Source organism: Myodes glareolus, chromosome 18 (genome assembly GCF_982192425.1).
Source record: "Myodes glareolus chromosome 18, mMyoGla1.1, whole genome shotgun sequence".
Lineage (NCBI taxonomy): Eukaryota > Metazoa > Chordata > Mammalia > Rodentia > Cricetidae > Myodes > Myodes glareolus.
The window spans coordinates 23979585-24001794 of record NC_142043.1 but is presented as its reverse complement, the minus strand read 5'-3'; the positions used below and the strand labels follow the sequence as shown (position 1 = coordinate 24001794).

Sequence of the window (22210 nt, the reverse complement as noted above, 5' to 3'; positions counted from 1 at the left end):
CCCTCGCCAGGCTGCCTTATGGGATTCTGAAAGCATCATACTGTCAAACTTTTCCCTTTACACATTATGCAAGGCTCATATACAATTTCGATATTTTGTTAACTTTCCTTAAAACATGAGGATTTCTCAAAAAAATTTAAAGCAGGCCTACAGCATGAGCCAGCTACACCACTCCTAGGCATACATCCAAAGCCCTCCATGTCCTATGTTTACTGTCACATTGTTCATATTAGCAAGGAAATGGATATAGACTCTATATCCATTCACACAAGAATGGAAATGGGGTGCATACACACAATGGAATTTTTAATAAAATTAAGTCATAAGGAGGAATGAAATTTGGAATAAAATGGATGGATCTGGAAAATATTACATTAAATGAGGTGAATCAGGAAGTTTTTTTTAAATTGCATGTCTCCTATATGCACATTCTTACTTTTAACATTTTTATACATGTAAATAAAGGGGTGTGAGGGTATAGATGACGACACTAATTAGAGGACCACAAAAGGGGAGACAGAGGTGTTGCAGGGAGACACATGGCATAGGAAAGCAGGCAGGTACAAAGGGGGAAGGAGGACAGGAGTGAGATGAGGGAGGAAAGCAAACACAAATTTTGATTGAAAACTGTCATGCTGAGGTCTAATTGTTGTATGAAGATAAAAAAATAATAACTTCTGAAAATTGTTGGCTACTATAGCTGGAGAAAAGTTTTTTTTTTCTGACTGACAGCCTCCAGGATAACACTGTATTACTGAACAAATAACCCAAAAGGCAGACGAGCTATAAAGTGGAGAAAGACTAATAATTCTTGCTCTCTGGGAAGTATACAGAAAATACGATAACACTATTTCTATATTATGCGACATATTCCTTGGTTTGTATTCCACCTTCAGCAGGAATCCTGATATACACTGAACACTCATTATGTTTCTCTGTGGAATGAGTGAATGAATGATTTAAATTCCAGCTGATGGTCAATGGTGCCTGCCTTAACAAAAAGCTTTTGAATGAAACGTGAGTTAAGGCAAAGACTAGTATGGGAAGCAAGCAAGTATGGAGGTAGCACTTCAGAAGTTTCCGCTCTGGATTGCACAGATGGGCACATCAAACATAACCTGAGGATGGGAAGGGCAAGTTGAAACTCCAGAGGGAAGAAACGGCAGAGAGATTGACTGAAGTGTGGCATGTTCACAAAACAAGAGTCAGAAGTCTCTTAAACAAAGGTCGATGGAAAAGAAATAAACAGGGTAACTTAAAATCGTCCGCCTCCAAGAGAAGTTTTTACCTAACATGCTGCTAAGCCTGTCTGACTGAACTTTGTTGAGCCTTTTTATTTGCTTACTAGTAGGGAGTAACTTGTTACCATCTGGCAAATAATTTAAAGGTGAGTTTGCTGGTAATATTCTGGGTAGACTGATAGGATAAAACAAGAAGTTGGAAATATCAGTGAAAGTGACTAACCTAAGAAGAAAGTGATGAACTGACCATGACAGGTGAATCTCTGAAGTCTGTTCAATAACTGAATGGGGGGATGGAAAGGCAGGTCAAATATGACTATATTATGGGCTTGCATTTTTATATGTATGGGGAACAGAAGCAAGGAAGAAAATGGACATCTGGTCAGGATGAGTTCCAGCGTGACACAGGCATGGAGGTGCCTAAGGAGATTCTAAGAATCAAGCAGCTCAAGTTCGCATTATTGGAGGAGACAAAGCTCATGGGATTCCTAGAAACAGAATACAAATAACCGCGATGACACTGGAATGCACAATAGTATCTGTTCCATGTTAAAAATAGAGACTTTTTTTTTTTAAAAAAAAAAAAACTTCTCTTCCAAAAACACAAACAGAAACCTTGTTTCATTCCTCCTCTTGAATCATGCATTCTTTGAAATATCTTAGGATGTTTCTCTGAAGGTTCAGAGAAATCACACAGACCCACCAAATCCATGAATTTCATCAACGGTCAGCAATGAGTGAGGGCAGACTCAGATGTTGGATAATGAAGCCATTCTTCACAGGGCTTGACTTTTATTGGAAGAATTCGGGGCATGTTAGAGAGAGTCATTTAGAATAATTTGATATCATTAGAAAAAAGGCTAAGCTATAACATGTAGCTTATACTAATTTCTAAATATATAAGGCATATTATTTCAAAAAATGTCTTGTTCCAAACAGGTTCCTCCCTGCTTTGTCCCTGACCCCCTACAGTGGGTACAATCCATTAAGCAATCAGGGCTTATTTTATAGGACACGTCTGGAGGGCAAGCAATTCGAGCAATTTAATCCTAGACTGTATCCATCTCTTCCATATGATTAAATTTAAACTGTTTCAAAATCATGCACTTATAACCAAGCATACTCTTGAGCGGTACTGACAAAATGTATAACTTATTTGGTTTTCTTATATATCCCCTCTGTACAGTTTATTTGAAAACCAAAGTACATTTTTGTCCAAATCATCACATATTTGGAGTCAGATAAGGGCATAATTCCGGAAGATGCAGCTTCCATCTTGTGAATGTATTGACACTCTGACCTGGTAATGGACCATAAATCACCATCCTCTAGCAACAGGTTTAACCCCGTCAACCTGCGCCTTTTTTTAAAAAATCAATATGAGTATTGGCATTCTCTACAGATCATTTTCCAAAGGCCACTCTCGCGAGAGTGAATGTACAGAGCACGAATGAGCAAAGCTACAGATAGAGATGGACAATGGCAATGTAGGTCTATAAAATTCGAAGGCTGGAAATAGTGACTCACCGAACGTGTTTCTAGGTCATGTGAACACAGGTTCTCCAGCCCTGTGTCTGACATCTAACAATTCCCATCAGGGTAAAGAATCAATACGCACCAGTACATCTTCTTTCTATATTTGAGGCGTTTTCTCTGTAGGTCAAACACAGCTCTGTGATTCACACTTCTGAATTGGAAAGTGAAAATCACCAGTTCATCGCAAATCCACTGTCAGCTCCTCAAAACCACTTACGGAGGGGGTGGAAATGCCTAACAGGAAGGGAACGAGAAGGCAGGGCTCCTGCCTAGAGTCATTATCACAAGTGCTCCTTGGGGCTCAGCACCCATGGCTCACAACCACCTGGAGCTCCAGTTCCAGGGGGCAGTCAATGCTTCTGACCTCAGCAGGCACCTGTAGTCATACATACATATGTGCACGCAATATGAAGAAAATTTTAAAAATTTAAAAGTAAATATTCCTTCCAATGGAGAAATATTATTAATGGGAGGAGATGATCAAATTTATAGTAGTTTTCCATGACGCAGGGATGGCTTTTGCTGATATGCCCATGCCATCCCTCTGATTTCATTCATTCAGCTAACATTCACTAAGCAGCTACTGACTACCAGACAGTGTGTTCCGTGTCAACGATGCATAGAGGTAGAGATCGCCATCTAGGAGGTGTCCTGAGGGAGAACCAGGAGCGCCCACTTTGGAAACATCATTGCAGTACTGCAAAATAGTTTCAGCTACTCGGTATCTAGAGAGGTAGGGCCTGCTATGAAGGATGCGTAAACCTTCCTAGTTCTCTCTTCTCCCATCTGAACATAGCTTAATTTAAAACCCTCAGCAGTCTCTAGCAGGATGCTTTCTGAATCTCTGGAATACATCTAAGATAGCAGCATGCCCAACTGACTTGGAGACTCACTTATCTCTTGTAACATGAAGGGATGACTTGTTTGGGTTTTTGTCCTGCCCGGCCCCGCAGCTGTTTAGTCCCAGAGAAAAATCACACACAGATCTCTGTAAGTTATAATGCTGATTGGCCCATTAGGTCAGGCTACTTATTAGCTAACTGTTTCATCTTGATTAACCCTTTTTTCTGATCTATGTTAGCCATGTGACTCAGTACCTTTTTCAGTGGGGCAGCTTACATCCTGCTGCTTTGGTGGTCTGGGCAGGAGTGGGAGGAATTAACTTCCTCCTCCCCAGAATTCTCCTGCTCTCTTTGCATCATTTCCACTTCCTGTCTGGTTTTCCCGCCTATACCTCCTGCCTGGCCAATCAGCATTTATTTAAAACATGATTGACAGAATACAGACAATTCTCCCACATCAATCTCTTGCAAGAGCAAACTGCCTCCATGAGCTTTAGCCGCCTAGCCAATGAAGTAGAGGTGATGGCTGCTGCCTCCCAGAGTTACTATGAGGCATTAGGATGACCCTAATGGCTGCCTGCTCATAGGTGACTCTTGTCTATGTGGTCACATGCCTAGTGTTCTACATCCTTTGTGAAATCTTCATGATAGCCTAGCAAGTAGGCCTCATTGCTGAATCTGCAACCACAGGGAGACCGGATTTCTGCTTCAGGCCATGAAACTTGAAGTTGATGGCATTTCCACAGGTCTAGAGCTATCAGACTTGGCATACTCCAAGAATTTAAAAGTTCTTCAAGAATTCTTAGGCTATAGTACGTGTTTAAGACATCAGGTTACCTGATAATCTCATTTTTAAAAATTTTCCAAATTACAATGAATGTGCTTTTCAACACATCACTATTTCTCTAATATCAATTACTAACAGGTTCCAAAGGGTGCATTTCTTTTGTTATAAAAGTATAAACTGAGTGTCTGACACTCAAAGGGGTCTTGTTGTTGTTGCTGTTGTTTGTCGTTGCTGTTTTTGTTAAATGTTTTTTAAGGAAAAATGATAAAGAAGTAAAGAACTAAGCTGCTTGGGAGAATACGCACATGTGGTCAGTCTGGCGGTCATCTAGGACAGAGGTTCATGAATCTTTCAAAACAATGATAAATAATACTAATCTGAGTGGAAAGGAATATTACTATGCATGGATTTTTATTGCAAAACACTCTGACAGTATTTACAGTGAATTATGATGAAAGCAACTAAATTCTGAAGATATTGCCAAACACTGCATATTTTTGTGCTTTTACATAGAAAGTACATTTTAAGTACATGTTAGAGTTTTACCCTCATTTTAAGATTTTCAAAATCTGAAGTATAAATTGAGCTTTTCATAGGAGTTGGTTTCTTTGGGAAACAGGATATTTAAGTAATAAAAGAATGAAAGAAGTAAACAAAGCCTTAGGTTAGCCAAGATCTGGGAAGAGCCATTAAAATGGATAGATAAAATGTATACGCATGAAAAAGTCTACCAAGGTGTCTAAGATCACCAAAAGTATAAATGCTACAAATGAAAGGTTTCTGAAGCAGGAAAAGAGAAGAAACCCTTAATATTTTGTAAAAGCTGAAAGTGTAGCTAAGTTTCCAGGTCAGAGCATCACTGGATAGAAATTCTTCAACATCCTATTGTAAAGCTGGCATTCTTATTGAAGGAACCTCTCTCATTCACAATGAAGGTAGGAAGATGTTCTGATACTATGAAGAAGAGGGAATGATATAAGGAAAGCCACGCTGAGCCTGGGTCAGAGATGGGAGCTGTTTACTGTAGCTATAATTGATACCTCTTCCAAAATGAAGGCTATTATTGCTATGGTGTTTCTGGCAGTGCCACAGTGACCATTCCAAAGCAAAATGATCATCTGGCAAGAGAATATATTTGCGACTAATTTTTGCAAGTAGGAATGGCTCTATATTTTAGCATCCAAATTGTCATTTCTCCCCCTATTTATTGCAGAGTATTTTAGTTTTATTATTAGAATACCTCTCATTGAACTATGTGAAATATTCAAAATGATCTCTGTTTATATAGCATTTGGCAGCCACCATAACTTTATATTTTCCATTGTATATTTTTAGTATGTCCAACAAATCTAATTTTTTAAAATAAAGCTCATCAAATTCAGAATTAAGTACTTCTCATTCAAACAAACCGTATCCATAAAACCTCCAATCTGGTAAGGTATCAAGTTTCCCAGCGAGACGCTTGACATAGACTTTGCTTTTCAAACATTCTTTATAAAACAAAGGTATTTGATTGCAAGAATCACGACAAGACTTTGAATAAGACACAAACACACACGAAAAGATTCCTGTTAGAAAGATATGGACCCATTTAGCTCTTGGCCAGGGAAGAGTAGCAAAGTTGATTGCTAACAGCATGAGACTAGAAAGCTCACAGGAAACACAGTAAAATCAGCTCACAAGGTAAAGGATAAATGAAGCTGCCTGAAAAACACAGTCATCAAATGCCTGTGGCAAAAATGCTGCGCCTTTGGTGTCAGGAGCTTCAGGACAATGCATTGCTTGTCTTTGAAGCGGGATGGTTTCACCAAGGAGAAGAGATTCAAGAGCATGGGTGGAAATTGAGCTAGAAATCAGAATTCTCGAAATAGAGTGTGAGAGAGGGGAAAATATAGACAATCAAAACCATAATTAATTATTTTTAACTTAAATATGAACTTGTAAATATTTGGAGATTGTCCTATCTGTATTTCCCATAGTTTCTCCCTAATTTTTATAGCATCCTCATGTATTTAATCACAGCTACAAATTTCCACTTAGTAGGATTACAATGCAATTGATTCTGGTGTTCTCATTAGACTTTGGCCTAATAGGAGGCAGTAATTTAGCCTTATTTTTTTCGCCATTGTTACTCTAGCATTTAGCACACTGTGAGGCATTCATCAGAATGTATTAAATGATGCAGTAAAATGTTCTGAGGGAAGTGATGGTAGTGTGGCGTCACTCCTACACAGAAGGAAATGACTGCAAAGAAATGCTCATTACTATCATTACTATGAAAATGTGGCTGTTTTTTGAAGCATTCTCTGTGTCCCAGGGCCGTAATTCAATGAGTGTCTTAGGACCTGATATTTCTTAGAACTATTTGTCTACTGAGCACAGGATACGCGGAATTCCCTTGCCAGCTACGTGATCCTCAGAATCCCTTCACCGAGTTGCTTACGCAAATCCTCACTCTCATAAATCTCCATCAGCCATCACTAGCCAAATTATGTTTGCCTGGTGTTTCTCTCTGAACCCCACAAACCTGTTTTCGTGTACTCTTGTTGAGACTGATGGGAAGTTAATGGCGCGGTAATTGCTTGCCATGTTTCACGTTCCATCATGAGTCATGCTGCCGTGTTCTCATCCTCAACCACCCGATTCTTCAACAGCCAAGTTGCTCCAGCAGCAAGAAGGAAATTGGTTATTGCATGACTTAAAATGGCAGGATTCTCTCATGTGAGTGTAGGGGAGCGGGAAAACAAAAGACACAAGCCCAACAGTGAAGTTACCTAGGTCCTACTCCCGCGGTTAGGAAACCAAAGTCTGCAGAGCGGGTGGGATTTTGTAATAAGATTCAGTTTAACTTTCCATTTATCCTTCTCCCTGTTTGTCCCCTCTGTAAGCATCTTTTTAGTGAAAAAAAAAACAATAACAACAACAAAAAAACTAAGAGTTGAAAATCTTACTCCCAAAGTTGTATTTATTTTTCTCAACAAATCCTTACAGCTGAAAATGTTTGCTAGCCAATACAGTGAGCCAAAAGTTAAAATAAGAGCCCAGACATAAGACCTAGCAGCCTCCTTCAAACCACATACGCAAATGGTGTTCAGATGTGTAGGTTTGAAAATTCTGTAAACTCTTAAACATGACTGCAGAGTCCTGGAGAATGACCAAGATGCTGATTTGTAACTTTTGAAAATCAACATCACACAGAATATCACCTGTAAATACAGAGAATTTATTCTCTGACTTTTTTACTAGTGCCCTTTAAATGTTTTATAATAGGAAAATATTCAAATACCCCAAATGCCCCAAGATCATTTTTACTTACAAGCCCGTTGTTGGGTTATAATGAAGTTGAAAGAAAGGCAAGTAACTATACCTGGGACTTTAATGGCTCATCGGCCACACAATGTGTGCCCCGAACCATGACTGCTAAGATTCTGCACCATCTGGTAAACAAGTATATGAAACCTATGGGCCAGATTTCTCTTCTGCAAAGCTCAGCGGTTATTCGCATGGAGAGTGCACGGTCTTAGATCGCACATATCTTTTGGGCGCTTCAGACCTGAGAGTCAGCATTAACAGCGGGGCCTGGGATGATGCTCCCCCTTTAGTGCAGCAAGCTATGTTTGCACTGTTTATAGAAGTAAGACATAAAGAAGTAATATTTCCCAGGACAAACATCAAGAACTCGTGAGCTTCACAAAGTCCAAATTTTTAACATTTTAAAATCACTGCAACAATTTTTGTAGAACAGACTTCACTTTTAAGGGATGAAAATCTTACACAAGAATGATGACTGTCTCTTAATGCACCCATGAGAAGAAGAAACTTATTTTTTTTGTAATCTTGTGAAAGGAAGGAAAAAGCCCTTTATTTTCAGAAAGAAACAGGAATAGGAAAAAGGATGTGGGACATGTCATTTGCATAGGTGGTGTCTTTGGGGACTCCTGGCTCCTGCCTGGCTTAGCTTCCCTTAGTACTAGACAACTTTTAAGAACATGTGAGTCACATTAGGAATGCAAGCCGCCCTGTTCTCTCTTGCAGAAGGTCATGCACACGAGGAAGAGACACATGGAGTTGTTTCAGGAACTCAATCAGAAGTTTCAGACTTTGGACAGATTTCGGGACATACCAAATACAAGCAGTATGGTGAGTATATTCTGCATCCACAGTCAGGCTGGGCCACAGGTGAGGCCAGCTGTGTCCCTTACCCTCCAGGACAACTATAAAATAAACGAACAAAGCAAAGCAACAAACAGACAAACAAAACCAACCAACAAACAAAAAAACCTAGGACACATAGGAAAATGAATAAGCCCAAAATGCACTTGGGAAAAGCGACCAAGAGACTTAGAAGGAATGACAAGAATCTTCAGGTGTTTTGTTCTAATTTCAAAGATCCTCCCTGATAAGCTTTAATTAGGATTAGTTATATGTAAACGACAGGTCAGTTTCATATGGCCATTTTCCCACTAATTAAAATTCAGTTAATTCAAATCGCCAAATAGTTTGCTAAATTTTCCTATTGTTATTCTAATGCCTGCCATTTTAAGGCCACAAAACATAATACTGGCATAAATAAAAAATTTGTTTAGGGATGAGAGTTTTGGATAAACGCCAATATTAGGAACTTGGGTTGTTGGTTGTAACCATTTCCTTCTCATTCATCCATACCACTACCATCTTAGTAGAGGACTCCATGAAATTAACTCTATGCCGTGACTCAGCACACGGCACAATCATTGCTTCAGAGAAGGCTTCATCCTCACCGGTAAGTGTACTGTGCCAGGACTCTAGAAATTCCAACTACTTGAAAACATAGCCATGAACTCCCTGAGCTGGAGCACGTCTTGCAGGTCTTTGCTCCTAAGGCTTGACTTCCTCTACTTACATGGGACACAGAAAGTGGCAATGGATGGTATGGACTCGCTTCAGTCCTCGCGACATCCCAAAAGCAAAGGTGAGGGCACTGAAGTAGACTGGCTCTGCTGCCTCCCACAAGCTCTTCAGCTCACTTGTGATGCTCCTTGCCCAGGCAATGCAGCCCATGGGTAGCTCTTTACCAAAGAGTAATAGATAAATGATCGATGTACAGATGGATTGAGGTAGATGATGAGATAGATAGATAGATAGATGACAGATAGATAGATAGATGATAGATAGACAGATAGATAAGAAAAATAGATGTTCATAGATAGATGAAAGATATAATGCATATTACTTTACCTATTTTATTTCTAATCTCTACATATGAATAGCATGGTGTTTGATCATCTTCTAGTGATTCCTCCACATGCATCTTATGAGTCTTAGTCTGACCAACTGGCTAATGAAATTAGTGTATGAAAAACTAAAGGATGAAGCACACATATATCCTCATAAGTTTCCTTCATTTCTCCTAGTACTTATACATTCCTGGTCACGGTAAGTTACTGGTAAATGGCAAGTATGAATTTATTTCTCAGCAACAATAACTCAGTCGATTTTTAACAACTCTGACACAATGCCAGACATATATGTATACTATTACATGTTCTGTAATTCTTTCCTACTCCTCCATTATGAAATCATCAATTTTCAGCTAGCAGCAAACGAAAGTGACACCCCTGAGATTAGACTAAACACATTAGCTGCTCATTTTGGAATATCGAAAGCTAACATGAAAATAAAATGAAGAAACATTGAAACATCGGTTTGTTTTTTTTTTAAAGTAGAGGTTGTGTTTACAAGTCTGGAAGGCTTATGCAACAGCTACAGCTGACTGACTGCTATAATATGATTGTAATTTCCCCTTGTTGTGTAAATTACGACAACAACTGGTCTGGGTATTAAATCATTAATGGCACAAATGTCTGTGTCTCAGTTTCCTAACAACCAAAATAGTCTGCTAATTACACCACATCTCTGTTGTAGTGCACCTTTTCCAGAAGAGATTTATAAATATTTACCATCTGGGCGCGGGGAAGGATACAGTCGTTATTGCTGCTTGACTATTGTCCCAAATATCCAAGAATAGAAAAAAAAGATCCTTTATTCAGCCCTGATTAATAACAAACACGCAATTGAGTTCATTATCCTTAATTCAGTCACATAATTTGTAGGGATACATTGCTAATGAAGAACTGCCTAATTGGAAAGTGAACGACATTTTCAGGAGGTCTCAGTTTTTCTGTCTTGAGGCTGCTGTTTGACAACAGCTGCCCACCACTGCCAATGATGGTCATTATGCAGAACAGGTGGGACCAGAAGGACACCGAAATATAATTTAGTCCATTTTCTTACTTCTAGGCAGGAAGGTATATACAACACCCAATAAAGCAGTGGGTGACTCTAGACGATCCTAAGATGAAACTCTTTTACCCCGACTGGTTTCACAATTTAGTCAAGATCCTCTTTCCTTCAAGCAGCTTCTAAGGATTCCTGATCATTTAGAAGAGTCATCCTCTCTTTTGCTTTGTCTCCAAACAAGAGTAGGTTGGCAAATGAAGGAAGCAAAAGAAAGGATGACAGTAATGGAGAAGGAACAAACTAGAAAAGAGAGATGAAGGAACTTAAACCTACTGGACCTTTAGGCCATTCCTGGTTCCATTGACTGTTGGGAATGTTCGAGCTGCCTGCGTGCTTGGATGGTTGTGAATTCTCTTGATCACTTAGCACAGCTCTTACTGATGTGTCCCGACACCAAGTTAGTGTGTTTGGGAGCTCTGTGTATGTTGGCTTACAGTGGTTCTGTAATTACTAGGCTTTAACACTCCCTTTAACTCTCTGCTCCTCCTGCCCTTGAACTCAGAAGTCAAACAACAGTACAAACTCAGGAACTTCTACAGGTTGCATCATTTCATATCATTATAGTCAGGCCTCCATTGAAGCCTCTCCCAGCCTATGTAGCTCGCTCTCTCTCTGTCTCTCTATCTCTCTCTCTCTCTCTCTCTCTGTCTCTGTAGAATTAAATGATCCCTTTCAGCTATTTCACAATTTAGCAATCACTTGAGGCATGGAGTATATGAGGCCCTTTCTCTTAGGAGAGTTTATATACCACCCCCATTGCCAGACCCATCACACGGGAAGATGACCCTGGCCACTGGCCACTAGCTCATTGCCTTCTTGTACCAGGTCTGTTTGCTTTGGCTGCTGAGTGCTGCAACCATTCCACAAGGAAGGACAGGTAGGTAACTTCTGGTTGAAGGGACTACTACGTATTGATGAATGAGGGTGAGAACGGGGTTAAGCCGGCAGTGACTCAGGATAGTAACAGAAGTGAGTAAGAAAGCCAATTTATAAATTAATACTGAACTTCATGGAAATTCAGTTGATCATATGCTGAGAAATAACTTTATGCAATTGGTATCTAGATATTTTGCCAATAGTTAAACTTGGTGACTTTAGTTTATGTGCTTGAACCATTAGCATATTTTTTAAATGGGGAAGAGGGGCCCGTCTGTTCCAAACATAATAGCAAATGAACCAACATTTTGAATAACTGTCAGAGTTGGGCTAATTGGATTTTCCATTGTAGTAAAAAGTTCCAGAAAACCCTTTTAAACACTGCTCCTGTCTTAAATAGATGGGTTCACTCTGGACCAGCTGCAGTAGAATCCATAGTGATGACCCTTTCCATTGATGCTTGGTGGTTCAGGTGACCCACAGCATGTCCAGACTTTCTGCCTACATAATAAATTCCAAGTTAAGGAATTTGGCACACCAGGATCCTCATTCTCTGGTTTCTCTTCATTTTCTGCGTGTTTTGTTTCTGCTACTTTTTTTCATGCCAACTAGAATGAATAAAAATGACGATTACCAAAGCTTGCCATCTCTACATTCTGATTTTGATACTCTGTACCACCACCCAGCCTCAATTACATGTGTGTCCATAGCCAGTGCTGCCTGCCAGCTTGAAAGCCACTTCTCTAAGAAAAGACCATGTGCTCCACACAAACAGAAGCCGTCCCTTTTATCGCCCATATTACTTTTACTGGGACAGATGTGAAATAAACAAGGATGATAGGGATAAAACAGGAAAACAGGAAGATCGTAGAAGGAGCATTTATGATCAACATACATTATTTGCTTTGCAGAACCATTCCTCTGTGAAATAATATACATGAACTCGAAGTGTGTAACTTTTATTTGAGTATAATCACCTTCTATAATAAATATACTTAATAAATAATAAGCACAGATTTAATTCCCCGCTGACTCTTAAAAACTGTTTTCAAATACACAAAGAAGGTTTGATTCACACATGACCTTACCATCTTTGTCATACACTACAAAGCCTATCTCTGTTATGCAAGTGTTCAAATATTAGGATTTAGGTAGAGTGAATACATTGCTCAAAACCACATTCATATTGCAGGAGGGAACTGGTATGTGGACCTGTGTGTATCAGACTTTAAATCTTGGGTTCCCAGTGGACCACTGTGAGTTTCCAGATAGAATTTGTTATTTCCTCCTTTGGACCTAATATAGCAGCCAGGAAAAGCAGTCAGTACAGGGTATTGGTTGAAGGAAACAGAGCGAGAAGGAAAGAGGGCTGAGGCATGACATTTTTAGCATGTAAAGCTGAATAATCTCCTTTACCTTTTCTAAAGGTTCATTCCTCATTGGGTCTTTATTATTAGTTATTAGTCTTTCATTTCCTCATAATAAGACTAATTCCCTAAAACCTCTAATGTACTCAGAATTTTAGGATTTAGTTTATAGATATAAGTATTTCTATAGACAATGTCTCTTGTATATAACTTGATATGAGATTTGAAGTACTGAGTGGAACCAATATAAACACCAAGTAAAAATTTTGTGCTCCCCTTAGTAATTGACTATAACGAATTAGAGACCAGATTTGGGGAGGAGGATAAGACATGAGACAAGTAGAGTGTTTTACTAAGTGAGAACAAAGTTTCGAACAATCTTAATAATACTGGAGAATGAATTCAAGGGCTAATAGAAGATAAAAAGAGCTGAGGAAAGGAACTGTGTATAAGGGAATGATTTAGTGAAGCCAAGGTCAGTTGTCTCTCATGAATAATGATAAATTTAAATGAAGTCTGTATCCAATTAAAACCTGGATTAGTGTAAAAATGACAGCCTACACTTGACATCTCCTCTTGCAACAATAAATAAATTCAGCTTTAATCAATGCTCTACTTAATTTGGTGTCCTTCAAGTTAACGGCTGGCTGTTTCCATGCTTGGGTTGAATTTTCTTCTAAGGAGTGTTCAGTCATGATTTCCATCTTGTTCACTGATGATATTCAGCTTGCTCTGCACCATTCAAACTGCCCCCTCTTACAGAAATAGTTCAATGGCATTGATTTGATTTCAAATAAATCAAATTCATGAGTGAATCCTTGAGTATCAGGTATTTGGCTATTTGCTGCAAAAGTCGGTTCATGGACTTACTGAGCTCCACAAGATGGCAGCTGTGCAGGCACGCACACTAAAGCACACTGAGGATCAGTGGCTAGACACATGTTCAAAGCCCCCCTCTTCCATATTTCTGGATACATTTACCATACAACTGTGATCTTTAAAAAGAAGAATGATGAGTATGTCATCCAATCACAGAGAGTATCATGGGGAATCAGCATCCAAAATCCACAAAGCAAGAAAATATAACAACACATGAGTTTTAAATATGCTAATTTATTGAAGAAAAGAATGGCTTCTTTTTTTTTCAGTAAACGACTACTAGGTTTAGCATTAAATAGAATGTCCTGAGACACTAAATTTCTGCCTCAGTCTTCAGATTTTCTCCATTTAATCTGACCAGTACCTTCACTCTCCTTCATCTTTCTTTGAGCAGTCATAATGACATTGAGACATATCATCTGCTTTGCTTTCCACGGTACTGTTCACATCTTTCAGTGCCTTAAGTCTATGTGATAACTTAGAAGTGTATTCTTCACTTTGTCCTGTAAGAGAAAATTTAAACTGAAACTACAGTTGGCCACTCCCCTCAATCGTTGACCATCTCTGAATCCTGTAAACGGCAATAATTGCTAATCAAATAAACAGATTTGTTTTTCTCCTCAACAGGAGAACCCTGCAGCAAACAAGAACCCATGGGACACTTTCAAGGCCCCCAGCGAATACCCACATTACACCACAATCAATGTCCTAGACTCGGAGACAAAGGATGCTCTGGAGCTGAGGCCTGCAGAGTGGGAGAAATGTCTGAATTTGCCTCTGGATGTGCAAGAGGGTGACTTTCAAACAGAAGTGTAACACAATCAAAGCGCACTGAGGTGGAGACACAAGCAGATACACTGACACTGAGACTTGGGAAGCCTGACGTTTCCACCAGGACAGTGTGACTCTTCTCTGTCAGGGCCTTCCTGTGCCAGCATCAGTGTTTCCGTATGGTAATTTCTCACTGGTCAGGCTAGTGGAGAGACGGCCAAGTGTACAGTTCTCACCACCCCGTGTTGTAAGTACCCGTGGAATGGATTTGTAAGGCAATCTTTATAGATAAACCTCAAGCAACGATTCATGTTGTAACAGCTTCATGTGGTTTAGTTTTCAGAAAACTTCACCATGAAGCACAATGTATATATTTATGCAGTTTTTAAAGTTTATAACAGTCTGTTTGGCCATTACTACACTTTTTACTTTATAATATAAAAGCAAAAGTTTTTGTCATTAAATGAATGTTTGTTGAGCTACATTCTTCATTGCTTTAAATGCAATAAAGTAATAATCTCACTTTTATATGAATAATATATTTCACATCTTTATTATTGCAGTTTTCTCTAGAAGGCTCTGAGTAGCTTTCTCTGCTGCAGCTGTGTATAAAATATTTAAAATGTTGTATGGTGTAAATAAACTTTTGTCTACATATCAGTTTTTTAGTGCATTTTATTTTGGATTTGTTGAACAGAAATTTACATATTTATAAAGTTTTCTTTTTCAATACCGACACTGAAAATGTATTCAGAGTTTTAACAGCATACCATTATCACTCCTTTGAGCCTAATGATTTCTCAATGTAATAATAGGTTTGCTTAGTGCTTCTGTGTTTCCTCCTTAAACGCCCTTTGGAACAATGTACCGTGTAAAAGGGACTTGTCAGGAATCCGCCACCATCATCCTCTTCATAACTTTACATTCTTTTCTGTCTTGTGGCAAAATGACGGGTGGCTGAAAACAGTAGTTTACTAAACAGAAAATGACCCAGGGGAAGCGTGTGAGGTGATTCAGTCTGCTGCATGTTCCACAGAAAACTATTTCTATGGGAGCTCTTTCTAGCATAAACATCAATGAACTTATTCAGGACCTTAAATGTCTGCTCTGCATATACGGAGAAGGAGAATGGATGCAATTGTCTCCGGTTTGAAAGTAAGGAGCCTGAGAGGAGCCAGCTGCACAAGTAGTTCCCAGTGCCCTCTCATAGTGATGTTTCTTGCTTGCTCAGACACGTGTTCAAGGAAGGCCAAGGAAGAATTCAGCATTGCCAGGGCCTTTGGGTGGCTGGAGAGTGTGTAACTTGCAGTCCGAAGCATTGTTAGAATGCTTAATTTGATTAGCATTTAGTTAAACCTGAGCTCTGTGGTCTGTGATGGAACTCACGTCAATCAGTTCCTTCTCCTGGCAACCTTAGCTACCTTGAGGGACCCTGGGTGACCTTGGCACTCACTCAAGTTGAGAGGAAGAGACAACGGTGCTTCAGCCTTCAAGTGCACCTCCGGGCTGGAGCCCTAACTGCACAGCTCAGGTAGAACCCCTGTCCCGTGCTGAAAATGTTCTCAGTATCAAGGTGTTAAAAGTATATTTTTAATCAGGTTTTAAAGATAAAAGTGGTATCATTATGCAAAAAGGAGTATAACATAAAGATTTTTCAGTAAATTAAATGCTAATTATAATAGAATTGTATAGTCCTATTGAATTTATAAGATGACTTTTTTGGTGAGAAGGAATATTCTATAAAGCATCCCCCTTCTCTGACTCTCTCTTCTTCCTTTCACCCTGCCCTACATCTTTCTCTGACGTATGCACACACATGTCTCATTGTGTGTGTACACACATTAAAACCCATAATTCTCTGCTCCATCTCAGAAATCTATAGCTATGAATGAAGACTGCATAGAAAGTCACTCACTCCCATTTGTAAAACTTCAGTGTTTTTGAAACACATTGCATTAGTCAGCTGTTTCAAAATATGAATTCAATAAGTTTAAAAATATGTAAATTCAACACATTAGATTAATATTTCTTTTAAATACTTACTGTCCTAAATAAACCCTTACATTTCTAGCAAGCCAATATTTCATGGCTGTTAATCAGAAATTGCTTGCCGAAATATTTGGGGCTGGAATTTTGGGTTGGCTAGGAGGTATGCCAAGTTATCAGCATGGGTCATTTTTCTGTTTTTTTGTTTAATATATATTTTAAGAACACCGGCTGAAAAGTACTTACGAATCCTAAGTTCGGGAAGCCTCATTCTAGTCTTTTCCTTTTCAGTTCTGCCCCACTCTCTCACACACCTATGGGCGTACACACAAACACATCTTCAAGGCTGAGTGGCAGCTGTCTCCTTAGCTGGGGACAACCATCCAATCTTGGGCAGTTCCTTTCCAGCTCATTGTACTCAGAACCTTCCAGGGTCTTTGCGCCCTTGCACCAGAAGTCTTTGCTCTGTCCACGTGTCTAAATTTCACTTATACGTCATGTGAAACATGAACTTCATCTTGATGAAGTTTTCCATGATTTTCTGAGCTAAAATTAATTTCTCCTGTGACCTCTTAGAACACTGTTTCTGTACTTCTTTAGGGCTCTCAGACCTTCTATCCTGTTACGTTTTCTGATATCCCCTGGTAGACTGTAAGTGCCTAAAGGGCAGATTTCATGTCGGATCCATTTTGTATTTCTTAAGGGACCTAGCACAATAAATTTCACACAATAAATGTTTGTTAAATTATCTGTGGCATTTATTTTAGTATTTCTTACAGGAAGGCACAACAAGTCACACATTGAGAAGTAGTAAGCACATGCAATGGATTTGCTACTATCTTAGGGAGTTAGCATTCTGTAAGATCTTTTTTATGTCGCTGAGAATTTACTGGAAATATCAGATGCTCGTGCAAAATAAGTAATATTATTTAAGCATTAATAAATGCTTATTACCATGCACAATCTCTTTTTGTTCTTAGTAAGAGCATGTGAATCAACAAATAATTATACTATGGGACTGGAGAGATAGCTCAGCAGTTAAGAGCACTTTGCTGCCCTTTCAGAGGACCCAAGTTCATTTCTCAGCACTCTGGTGGCTCTTGACTACCAATAACTGCCTTTTGGGGGACCAAATGCCTCTGACCTCTATGGGTTACACACACACACATACACATACCTACACTTACACCTACATATGTATACCCACACACACATACGCACATAGACCTACACACACACATGAACATACCAAAACACACTCACACCTATACATGCACAAACACACATACCTACACACACCCATACATACCTACAAGCACACATCCATGCACCTACACACACATGCATACATTGATTATCATAAAGAAATAGAGAGGCTAAGAGCCCTCCTGAAGCTCACCATAAATAAATGACACCCCCCCGGTATGACAGCTGAGGTCTCCTGGCTGCCATACTGCAGCCATTTCCCTGGCACAACGTGTTTTCCATTTTGCCCATTCAGATTATGAAGTTCTCAGATTTGACTGGAAATGTTCTGTGGGAATATTTTCAGATAAGAAACAGAGGCTTTAGGATGGAAACACGCCAGCTACCATAGAGTAGGAGAACAGGAGCTACCATAGCAGAAATGTATAGCCTGTCCAGAGTGACAGGCAGCCTGAGTGGATCTGCCTGTCCATCTGAGGCGTGGTTTTACTTGTACTTAATCTAGGTACAGATAATATTCCAATGGTTTTCTTCTCACTGATTCGTAAGCAACACAAGGTCGATGAGGTAAACAACTTGAACTTCTCTCAAGCCCATCTGTAAAACCCAGCAGCCAAGACTAAAAAGTCAGTTATTAAACCCATGCTTCAGAAGGTTTAGTGTGCAGATTTAAAATCACCCTCATCCCCATCCCACCCCACCACAAATACTGTCATCGGGCTCTAGCTTTCCACAGTTCGTGTCAGCATCCACTAATGAAGTTCTACAGATTTCTCATAGTTCAGGAAAGTTACAAAACTAACATGTCTCTAGTATTGCAGGCTACACAAAGGTTTCCATGGTGACAAAACCATCTTGTCCCTGAGATTCTTCTACATTTAGATTTGTAACGATGATAAGTACAGTGCAACAGTAAATAGATTTCAGAATCAGGAAAATTAGAACATAGGAATGGACAAAAAAAATAATTAGCCTGGGAATCGATGAGAATGGCAATCATTTTCATGCGTCAAACAGCAAAAGCAGAGTTAGAGACAGAGATTCATCTGGAAATATTGCAATGGGAGCAAGGGCACTGTTGCAAGGTGAACAAGACAAGCATGTCAGATCAGGACAAAAGCATCTTTGTGGCTGCCAAGCAAAGGAGAATAAAAAGCCAAGTGTTGGAGGAGGCAAGTTGGGGAAGTCTCCCTTGTTATGGGGAGTCAACTCTAAGAAGTTCTTTTGTCTCCCAGGGTTTGATTACATTATTTTTTTTTAAAAAATCATTTAAACTCAAAGGTAATTCAAAGATCAGAGCCTGAAGAAAGCAAGCTGACTGAAGTTTGATTAAATTATCAAATAGTTTGTTCAGATTTGTAGTCTGGACAGATGGTTCAATTTCTGAAACTAAGAAAAGTTGGGAAGGTCTGTGTCTAGTTTCCTTATGGAACTTGTAAACAAGGGGGTTCATCAATAGGCTCACCTAAGAACTGCAGGGAAGGAGAGGTTTTTGTAACAAGTAGTTTCTAGCATACAAATGGGCTAGGCGATCTCCTGATGCTCTTTTCCAAATGCCTAGTGCTCCAGAACAATCTGTCCGCGATGTATGAAAGCTAGATGCAGGGTGCTATAAAACTGAAGAGGGACAGATGGTTCCATGGAGTACAGATTTGAGGGGGACTTCCAGAAGCATGGATCAGCAAGATCAAGATGATTTAAGTCAAAAGAAGAGGGATATAGACTGGCCAGAACAAAACCGGCTTCATCCCAGCCAAAATGCATCTGCGTTCTCATTCACTGATATCAGAGTCGCTCCTGGGGCCTCTGTCCCACTGCAAAACTCTTGGTTTTCAAATGTGTATGTATTTGTAGTTTTCTAGACATCTAAGAGCAAATGATCAGCTTGGGGTGCCTTCAGATAATCGGTATAGTTGTACCTGACTACGCATACCATAATGCCAAGATCAATCCATACACATAGACTCAGATAAAGTTGAAAATGATCACGGGTAGAAATTAAGCCTGCTGAAATGTTTTCAAATTTTCCAGCATTCACTTAACAGTGGTTAAGAGAAAGCATTATCTTAGATTAGAAAAAAAAAATAGGCCTGACTCTTCAGCGGAACTCAATCCAAAGTGACAGTCGTAAACACAACAGCTTAAAGGACAGCACCTATTTTTGTTTTTAAAGAGTGTTTGCTTTCATCTTTATGTGTATGAGCATTTTTGTCAGTGCACCACATGCATGCAGTCCCTCAGAGGCCAGAAGAAGACAGAGATTCCCTGAAACCAGAGTAACAGATGGTTTGAGATACCTTGTGGGTGCTGGGAATCGAACCCCGGTCTTCTTAAAGATCAGCTAGTGCTTCTAATCACTGAGCCACCTTGTCAGTCCCAACAGATGCTTGCCAATCACCTCCTGACCTAGACTCCTGCTCATTTCTGTGGTGTGGCATGCTGTTTTAGACATGTTGAAAAAGGTGCATCTCTGGTTTTTAAGTGAGTCTTTAAAATGTCAGTAAGACCTTATAACTAGGGACAAAGCCAAAAGTCACAGGGGGAGCAATACTGCAAAAAAAAAAGTCTAATGACAAAAAAGAGTCTAAGAATCAGTCCGAGCTGAAACAAAGGGCTGGAAAGTTTTCTAAAAGCAAGGAGCTGGAATAAATGTGTGTACTAATATCTCAAGCAACAAAAAGTCCCTTGTATTTCTATGTCAAGATATACAAAGCTTAAACTCACAGCCAGGCTCGTGCAGAATGAGGTTGCTGCCTCCCATGGAATTACCAGGTGGACACATGTTCTTCTTTGAATATTACATTTCAAAGGGATGGTTCCCACGTCCCTGAGAAAATGCCTCCGGCAGGTAAAACTGGCATGAATCTGCATTAAAGTTTTATATCCCAGAGAGGCAGATAAAGAATTTACAGGTTTTCTAAGGGAAAGGCGATAAGAAAAGTAAGATCAGAGGAATAGTGTGGGAAGAGACTTGTCTAAAGTTTTGTCAAGTTGGGGAGAACGCTCTTGGTACAATTCAACTCGTAGAGCAGTACCAGAAAAGGATGGTAGATTGAAAGGCCTTGTCATGAACTTAGCGGTACAGAAAAGTCACCTCAAAACAGCCAGAACATCTGCAATTCTTCACTTTTCGTAAGAACAGAAGTTGCTGTGTCAAAACAGATCTCCTTCTAGAGACCACCCACGCAGCACATGAAGACTCTGGAGAACTATTATTACAATATTGAGTAGATCTGCCTCCAAACCGCCCAGACACAGTAGAAGGGCAGATCTCCATTCTGGGGTGACTTCCCACAAAAGAAAAGAGACCCAGTGGACAATCATAGGTCAGCATTTCAGTGCCCATGCTTTTGTTTTGCCATCTCAGAATTGTACCCATTTTAAAAAAAAAATAATATTTGAACTAGTAGCTGCTTCTTCCCCCTACACTTCAAAAGTCTGGAATTATGCTTTGACGGTCATGAGACATTTTAAATACATCCTGGAATAAAATGTTATCCAAGAAAATTAATAAACTTGTGTTCTATTCTGAACTGGAGAGGTAAGTGGCTTATAAAGAAACATACATTAATTTAGTCATTACATTTATTTCAAACCTGTGACAGGCATTCCACATCTTAAAGAGCCTGGGATTCAACTATGAACAAGAAGCAGTCTCTATTTTCAAGGGACTTAGCGTCGTTGAGAGCAAAGTGAATTTTAACAACATAATTGAACTTCATAGGAAAGAGGAAAGGACACTCTGAGAACACTGGAAAATGTCCAGATACATATAAATATAAAACACAAAGAAGGATAATCAAGGTGACAGAGCTACGCCAGCCCTAAAATGTCTGCCTTGAGGTACTAGACTCTGTCTTGGGGCTGTGCCTGCCATGTGATGGCTCTGAGCTCCAAGCAACCAGTGCAAATATAGAAATGGCAATTAGCTGTGCAGTTCACAGTGTCTCCAAGATCAACGCCAGCATCTCCTCTGTGAGACAAAGGATCAGGAGGCGCTTCCTAAGAACTAATCCATTACATGTCAACGGCAGCATCACACCCTTCCTGACTTCTACAGAGTTATCTTTATGTTTTTTCTTATGCGGCAAGGTGGTTTCCAACTGACTCATCAACAGGAGTAGACCATAAATGTGGTGTTTCTGTAAGCAGCCTAGACATACCTTCCCTGGTATTTTTAAGGTGAAATTAACAGTTAAGTTGGTAGACCTTGAGAAAAACAAGTTACTCTTCATAATGTCATGAGCCTCATCAGATCAGTTAAGAACCCTAAGAGGCAAAGATTGATTTCCCTTAGACACAGGAGGCTCTCCATCCTAGCCACCTCTACTCTAAAACTGTGGCATCAGCTCGTTCTTGAGTTTCTGGCTGCTAGGTTTCCCTGCAGTTACTGGTATTGCCAGCCCCCATAATCACTTGCCTCAATTCTTAAAAGTAAAT

At 39.6% G+C, this 22210-nt stretch overlaps 1 protein-coding gene across 4 annotated transcripts in view; it reads left to right on the top strand.

The window, feature by feature from the left end:
* Window positions 1–15238, top strand: part of Adgrb3 (adhesion G protein-coupled receptor B3) — a 729857-nt gene extending 714619 nt beyond the window's left edge. For 3 of the 4 annotated variants that reach the window (XM_085679474.2, XM_085679476.2, XM_048430443.3), the window contains 2 exons: window positions 8442–8546; window positions 14435–15238. In XM_085679474.2, the coding sequence (XP_085535600.1) occupies window positions 8442–8546; window positions 14435–14623 (294 nt within the window). In that variant the 3' untranslated portion in view covers window positions 14624–15238. The remainder of the gene's footprint in view (window positions 1–8441; window positions 8547–14434) is intronic. The other variant, XM_085679475.2, reaches the window with a different exon arrangement.
* The last annotated feature ends 6972 nt before the right edge of the window (window positions 15239–22210 follow it).